The sequence below is a fragment of the Manihot esculenta genome, chromosome 14, assembly GCF_001659605.2.
Source record: "Manihot esculenta cultivar AM560-2 chromosome 14, M.esculenta_v8, whole genome shotgun sequence".
Lineage (NCBI taxonomy): Eukaryota > Viridiplantae > Streptophyta > Magnoliopsida > Malpighiales > Euphorbiaceae > Manihot > Manihot esculenta.
The window spans coordinates 2,668,982-2,677,005 of record NC_035174.2 but is presented as its reverse complement, the minus strand read 5'-3'; the positions used below and the strand labels follow the sequence as shown (position 1 = coordinate 2,677,005).

The 8,024-nt window shown below is 33.4% G+C and overlaps 1 protein-coding gene across 1 annotated transcript; it reads left to right on the top strand.

The window, feature by feature from the left end:
* Nucleotides 1-6,510: 6,510 nt before the first annotated feature.
* On the top strand, nt 6,511-7,075 carry LOC110599778 (LOB domain-containing protein 24). Its single transcript, XM_021736349.2, has 2 exons — nt 6,511-6,727; nt 6,819-7,075. The coding sequence occupies exons 1-2, from the start codon at nt 6,575-6,577 to the stop codon at nt 7,050-7,052; spliced, it is 387 nt and encodes a 128-aa protein (XP_021592041.1). The 5' UTR covers nt 6,511-6,574; the 3' UTR covers nt 7,053-7,075.
* Nucleotides 7,076-8,024: the final 949 nt, after the last annotated feature.

Below are 8,024 nucleotides of genomic sequence, written 5' to 3'. Positions count from 1 at the left end.
GGTGATGGGTCCATGGCTAGCATTTGCGGACAAGGTTCAATTCTATTCCAGTGCAAAAATACTGAATACATAACTCTACAGAATGTTTATTATATTCCAAGGCTTAAGAGTAACATTATAAGTCTTGGACAGTTTGATGAAGCAGGAAACTCAATTGTGATTGGCAGAGGACACCTGAAGTTGTACGACAGGAGGAGCAGGCTAGTGGTGGATGTTGTGAGAGGAACAAATCGGCTTTACATTGCAGCCTTAGAGCTTGCTACACCAATCAATTTGCTGGCAAAGATGGACAATGAATCTTGGGCATGGCATGCTAGATTTGGTCATCTTAATTTTGATTCTTTAAGAAAGGTCAGCAGAAAAGGCATGGTCAAAGGGCTGCCCAGTATTGATCAAGTAAATAAGCTATGTGATGGGTGTCTTGTGGGGAAACAGCACAGAACTTCATTCCCGAAACAAACAGAATTCAGAGCAAGCAGACCCCTGGAGCTCGTTCACAGTGACTTGTGTGGTCCAATATCACCAACAACATGTGGAGGTAATAATTATTTCATGTTATTGGTGGATGATTTTTCCCGATTTATGTGGGTATATATGTTGAAAAGCAAGGATGAGGCTCTAGCTAATTTCAAGAAATTCAAGATATTCGTTGAAACTGAATCTGATAAAAAGCTAAGAGCAATCAGAACCGATCGGGGAGGAGAGTTTACTTCCACAGCGTTCAAATTATTTTGTGAAGAACAGGGAGTTAAACGATTTCTTACTGCTCCATACTCACCGCAGCAAAATGGTGTAGTCGAGCGTAGAAATCAAACCGTCGTAGAGATGGCGAGATGTATGTTAAAAAGCATGGAGGTCCCGTCGAAATTCTGGGCAGAAGCAGTAAAGACGGCAGTTTACATCTTGAACAGAGCTCCTACGCAAAGTGTTTCTGAAGCAACTCCCTATCAAGCTTGGTTTGGTAAGATTACAAATATACATCATTTGCGTGTGTTTGGGTGTGTAGCACACGTAAAAGATGTAACTCCTAATCTTACTAAATTAGCTAATAGAAGCAATCAAGCAATAATGATTGGTTATGAAATTGGGTCAAAAGCTTACAGGTTATTTGATCCAATTCGAAACAAAATAATTGTGAGTCGTGATGTAGCTTTCGAAGAGGGAAGAAAATGGCAATGGAATGATGATTCAGGTGAGAGAATCAAGGAAGCCGGAGAATTTACTGTAAATTTCAAACAAGCAGTAAATCCTCATCCAGAGACTCCTGAAATTGGAACTCCGATCTCCTCATCCAGTACGCAATCTCAAAGCTCGAGCACTAGTTCCAGTTCAAGTGAACCACGGAAATTCAGATCTCTTCAAGAGATTTACGACAATACTCGAGAAATAGAAGAAGCCAGCTTATGTTTTCTTTCTTTAGAGGAACCCACCTCCTTTGAGGAAGCCTCTAAGAATGAGAATTGGAAGAAGGCGATGGAGGAGGAAATCGCGTCAATAAAAAAAAATAGCACATGGGAGCTTACTGATCTTCCAACAGGTCACAAACCGATTGGATTAAAGTGGGTGTACAGGTTAAAAAAGAACCCAGAAGGCAAGATTGTAAAGCACAAAGCTCGATTAGTGGCAAAGGGCTATGTGCAGAGACAAGGCATTGATTTCAATGAGGTGTTTGCTCCGGTTGCGAGACTTGAGACAATAAGAGTTTTGTTGGCGGTTGCAGCTCAAAAAGATTGGGAGGTGCATCACATGGACGTGAAAACAACGTTTTGAATGGAGAGCTTGAAGAAGACGTTTATGTTGCACAGCCAATCGGATATGAAGATAAGAAAAACCCAAATAAAGTTTTAAAGTTACACAAAGCTTTATATGGGTTAAGGCAAGCACCTAGGGCTTGGAATTCAAAGCTTGATGGGTGTTTAAAAGAACTCGGTTTTGAACAGTGCCCTCATGAACATGCACTGTACAAAACGTTTTTTGAAGGTGAAATCATGATTGTTGGAGTGTATGTAGATGATCTTGTCATAACAGGAGGAAATCGGCAGGTCATAAAAAAATTCAAGACAGAGATGCAGCAGAAGTTTGACATGTCTGATCTTGGATTGCTAAGTTTTTATCTTGGTATTGAGGTAAATCAAACTCCTACTTCTATTTCTCTTCATCAAACCAGTTATGCCAGGAAAATATTGGAAAAAATGGGAGTAGGGGAGTGTAATCCATGTAAGCTTCCCATGGACCCAAGAATAAAGTTGAGTAAAGTTGTGGAAGGCGAAACTACTGTAGATGAGACACTATACAGGAGTGTAATTGGCAGTCTTCGGTATCTGGTAAATACAAGACCAGATATCACTTTCTCCGTTGGTGTCTTGAGCAGATTTATGGAAAAACCTACAACTAGTCACATGGCAGCTGTAAAACAGGTCCTTCAGTACATAAAAGGTACCATAAATTTGGGCTGTGTTTATTTGAAGAAACAATCAGATATGGGTCTTATTGGTTACTGTGATAGCGATCTTGCCGGAGATATAGATGACAGGAAAAGTACAACGGGAGTTCTGTATTTTCTTGGAAACAATCCAGTAACTTGGACTTCGCAAAAATAAAGAGTTGTAGCTTTGTCGTCATGCGAAGCCGAATATATTGCTGCCACTGCAGGAACGTGTCAAGGAATTTGGTTGAGCAGAGTTATAGGTACAATTCTTGGAAGAGAAGTGAAAGTAACGCTCAAGGTGGATAACAAATCAGCAATTGCACTTGCAAAAAATTCTGTGTTTCACGATAGGAGCAAGCACATTGATACACGATATCACTTTATTCGTGATTGTGTGCAGGCTGGAAGTATTGATTTGTTATATGTTAACACTGAAATTCAGCTTGCTGATGTGTTAACAAAGTCTTTGGGAAGGCAGAGGTTTGAAGAACTTCGAGAGAAGCTAAGTTTGAAGGCAGTCAGTCAAAAGGAATAAACAAGTTTAAGGGGAGTGAGTGTTGATGTTAAACTTGTTTTATTTTTTTTATTTTTATTTTTTGATTGGTACAGCTAGGAGTAGTTGTCTAAATTATTTTTTAATAATCTGTCAAACTCCAAGTGGGAGTATTTGTAGGGATTTTCTGTTATTGATTTGGTCAGCAGACATGGAGAAGTTGCAGGAGCTTAATAAGCCACTTTCTCCTATTTTGTAATCCCATTACTTTTGATTTTATTATAAAAACAGGTGCGGCATCAGAGTTTTTGTGTAGCACCACAAAAAGAGTGAAATCTGCTGTGTTCTTCATTGTTCTCTTATTTTTTAGTTCTGTTTTCCAGTTAATATTGCAGAACATTGTGTTTGAATATTGCAGCAGAACATAAAACATGTAAGATATATGTCGGTATTTATTTATTGATCGATTATAAACGATGCAATTTTAAGTATATATAGCAAAGTGATTTCCAAATTTGATCTACGTAGTTTGCATTATCAAATTAATGACTCCATGGATTTTCTCCGTATGATCAATGAAAAAGATTCAAAGTTGTTTAGATTTTGTGCAAGACAGAAGAATACTGCTTTTGCTTTCACTTAGACCTACCCCGTCCACTAGCAATGGATAAGCTAAAGAAAGTGAAATTTTCTCAGAACTTAAATTATTGAGAAAAAGATAAGCCTAATAGAATGTCTTACAGTGTGATGTACACTTTATTTGGTACAAGCACAATGACAAAAAAGATCATTTTATTTTTCCTTGGACTAATTAATTTCTCCTCAATAAGTTTTTTTTATAAAAAATATTTATTTTATTCATAAACATATTAATCCCGATCAGCAGATTGATTCAAAACACTCGATCTAAGATGCAGAAATACTAAGAGAAAATTTTTTATGAAAGACAAATATGATACATGGCAAAAGAAAACAAGCAACAAGACCAAGACAAATGTTGCCAAAAAAAATAAAGAAAACAAATAAAATTAAGATTACAAAACTCACTCAAAAATACTATTTTATTAAAGTCTTGCCACAAAATTTCAGTATGATATATATCCTGCTTTGCCAAAAAGTAACGTTTTTTGAAACAGATTCAATAAAAGCTGATCATGTGAGCAGCAATCATTAAGGAAATCTTTTGAAATTTGTAAGGCTTTTAGGTTAGTTATGCATTCAGCTTCATTTGATTCTACTGAAGAAGCATCAACATTCCATGTAAGCCAAGATAAGGAGGGAATGCTCACTGTTTGATTTTCAGTGAGTTCTTGTTTTAACAACGTTTTTCCAGTCATCTGAAGTTGATCTCAAGGAGGATAATCTATTATCTATGAGCCTAAAGACCTCTTTATTCTAGATCTTCAGTTTCTGTCTCAAAAAATTAGGGAGAGAGCCATAGTGCTATAGTGCTATGTGATGTTGTGAAAACTAAATTGATAACGTGGCTAGAATGGAGCGGTATTGTGATTGGCTAATCATGTAACACAGAGAAAGTGAGGTGGTAGTGCAGTCATTCCGACATTCAAGTCAGTATTGAATGAAAAACTTGAAAGTATTTATATAGGAGAATAATATATATTTGCCTCTATAATAGTTTTCCTTTTATAGTGTAAGGAGATAGAAATAAATATAATATTTTCTAATAATCCGGCAATGATATGGCGGACTGCTTGATAAGGAATATTGCCAACTAATAAGTCAGTGATCCCACAATAACAAGCGTAATAGAGATATGTTGGACAACACTTGATAACAATAATTTTATGCCGAGATTTGCTCTATTCAGGGAAAGACAAGTCTTGATGATAAATCGAGTGTTAGAGTGTCTAGATCTTTCTTTCTTTACGTGTTATAAAATTTTGGACGATTTTATTGGACGAGATTTACTCCATTTATCAGATTTTTGCCATGTGAACCTGTTCAGTAACGACAATTTATAACTTATATTGGACGATTGTCATATAGCATCACTATGCAATTCAGACCAAAGGCTTTTGACCATGCCAATAAAATCAGAAAAGATCCACTAAGTGTCTAAGAAATGCACGAGTTTCCACCTCCAATTAAGCTCAGGTATATTAAGAAGAATTAAAACTACTGAAAAGATACAAAAGTTTTATCAATCTTGCTCATTGATGTTCCATTTTGCTAGGTGTATCGTTTGATAACGAGGGTAACTTCTATCACCTCTAAACATATAATAAAAGATTGAAAATTTGTCATTCCTGTTCTTCAGAAATATATGTTTTTCCTCTCTATTGAACACCTAGTTAAAATCACCCATTAAAAGAATAGGTTCATTTATATTGCTAAGTATATTTTTAATTCTTCCCATAAAGCCATCTCATCTCATTCTAGATCATTGCTATGCCACTAGATTGACGTTTGGAGCTAAAAAAAATTAATCTAATTGTTGTTTTAGCCAAACTAAATTAAGAATTTTATAAAAATTTAATTCAATTAAATTTTTTGTTTGTAAAATTTTTGTTTTGAATAAAAGGATTCAGAACTTTTTAATTTTAAAAATTTTTAATTATATATAGTGATAAAATTATGAATGATTTTATAAAAATTTATTTAATTTTTTTTATAAAACTATTCATTGCCAAACGAAAAAAAACAGAGGTGAATTAGAATTTTTTTACCGAATAAACTACAATTTTATTTATTTTTAAAAGCTACTATTTAACATTTTGTAATTTTACAGTTAAGTGAAACATCCACACTAATCATGTATTTTTGAAAGATAATTATTGAGTATTTATAATTTTAAAAAATAAATAAATTAGTTTATACAGATATTATATTATATTTAAAATTAATTAGCTAAATTTAAAGATAGCAATCTATTTTTTCGCTTTTGTATTAAGATAACAGTCTATCTTTTAAAACTATATGCCCATAAAAATCTCTTCCTTTTCTTACTTTAATTCATTTCAGGACATCTCTAGCCACATCAAAGCTTGGGACACTTTAATTTTGGCATATCTTCCCTCATAATTTTTTATACAAATATCTGCAAAATATAAGAAACTTTGAGATTTTAAATTAGTTGAGTTTTTTATGATCAAAATTAAGCTCTTTGAAATTTATGGACTAAATAATAATTTCTCATCGGAAAACGATTTCCTACCAAAATGGGCATGCATAATTTTATGAGAAATTATATTTGCCAAATAACGTTTTAATTCACCTTAAATTGTTAAAAAATATATTTTTTTTATTGAATATGCATAATATTAAATTAAAGTTGTGGGTTGTTATTTTATATTTTCGCTTATTAGCTACCCATGAATGAGAGAAGCTCTCTTCGAATGATAACACATAAAGATCTGTAGAGAATCCTAACTCTCAAAATTTAAGTTCACACTTACCATCCTTAATTCTCTCCAAAAATTGCTTTCTCATCAATCTTTCCTTGTGAAATCTCATTTTTTGAAAAAGTAGCCGTTGCAAAATCTAACAGCTACTTTGGCTCAATGCAAACCCTATATTAACATCTTAAACAATATTTTATTTGTTATACAAGATTCTAAGAATATATCCATTGGATTTCTTGTTCAAGAACAATAAGTTGACAGGATCTTGAGATTCTCTCAGGATTTTAAATAATGAATTCCGATCGTTGTGCTGCTTGCAAATACTTGAGAAGAAGATGCCCTTCAGATTGCATTTTCTCTCCTTATTTTCCTTCCAACGATCCTCAAAGATTTGCATGCGTTCACAAAATCTATGGTGCCAGCAATGTGGGAAAAATGCTCCAGGTAACCCTAATCATCATGTTTATCCTTTATATTATTTAATTAAATGACAATTAATTAATCACTGATTATTTTGATGATTATAATATTCCAGCAACTCCCAACTCACCAACGAGTCCAAGCAGCAAACTCCTTATTTTACGAGGCACAGTGCAGAATACAAGACCCTGTCTATGGGTGTGTTGGGATAATCTCTCTGCTACATCAACAAATACACATTGCACAAAACCAGCTGGCCAAAACCCAAGCGGAAATCGCAGTCCTCAGCACTTCTCACGCACCTGATTCTCAATTTCAACCAAATTTGGCTGCAACAAGGCCACTTTAGCCCTTCCACTCAACCTTCCTCTTGGTTTACATGATTCTTTTCTTTTCTGCAAAGTTGTAGGAGTGTTTTTATATTCTCAATTGAATTTAACTCTAAAATATTCTATTTTAAAGACAATTTTGGTATCATTGGGATTAATTGATTGATAAATAAGATTACATTATCATTAAATTATTATATATTTGGTTTAAAGTTAAGGTTAATTAAAAACTAATGGGATTGGATGATGGGAAATATCCTTTCAAAATGATTTATAAAACTACTTTTATGCATATGGCAAGGAAATTTATTAGAATAGTGAAAAATAAAGTTAATGAAATCTTATTTGTTTCCAAAATTTTAATGGTATAGAAGTAAGAAATATAAACATATCTTAACTTTAATTCATGGATTTAGAACAGATGAATATATGAAAGATAACGAAATGTAAAAAAATAATTAATCTAGCCTTTGTTATGATTTTTAAAAAAACGGTAGAAGATTAACAAATATAAAAATATTTTAGAACTTTGTCACGCACATAAACTTCGATTTATGAATTTGATATGAAAAGCTCATACTTTCACAAAGAAGAGAAGAGAAGATCGAGAACGCTGGCTTAATAATCCATTGAGCTCTAGATGGGACTAGGCTGGTCCAAAAATGTTTATAGCTAAAGATTAAGATATAGGAAAGGGTTTCTAATTATGAATAAATCAAAATAATCAAATAATTGCTAGTAGCAACTTAGTGCCAAGGCCTACTAGCTTTTGGACTATGCTTCCTAAGAAGCGAAGCCTGCTTCGCAATGGCTACCAGTGAATATTTATGTAAAAATAATTATAATTATTTAAAAAAAAATCATTCAAAAAAAATAAATACATTAAGACTTTTAATATGATTAATTATGATGATTATTGAAAATGATTAAACATTCAACACTAAAATGAAGATCACCAACGCAAGTTGCCCTCGTGGGTCTCTGCCGAATTT

Bases quoted from the DNA above. Each gene is read 5' to 3' on its own strand.
- LOC110599778 (XM_021736349.2), top strand. From the start codon at position 6,575: ATGAATTCCGATCGTTGTGCTGCTTGCAAATACTTGAGAAGAAGATGC. The intron at 6,728-6,818 runs GTAACCCTAATC...ATAATATTCCAG, and splicing joins ATGTGGGAAAAATGCTCCAG to CAACTCCCAACTCACCAACG.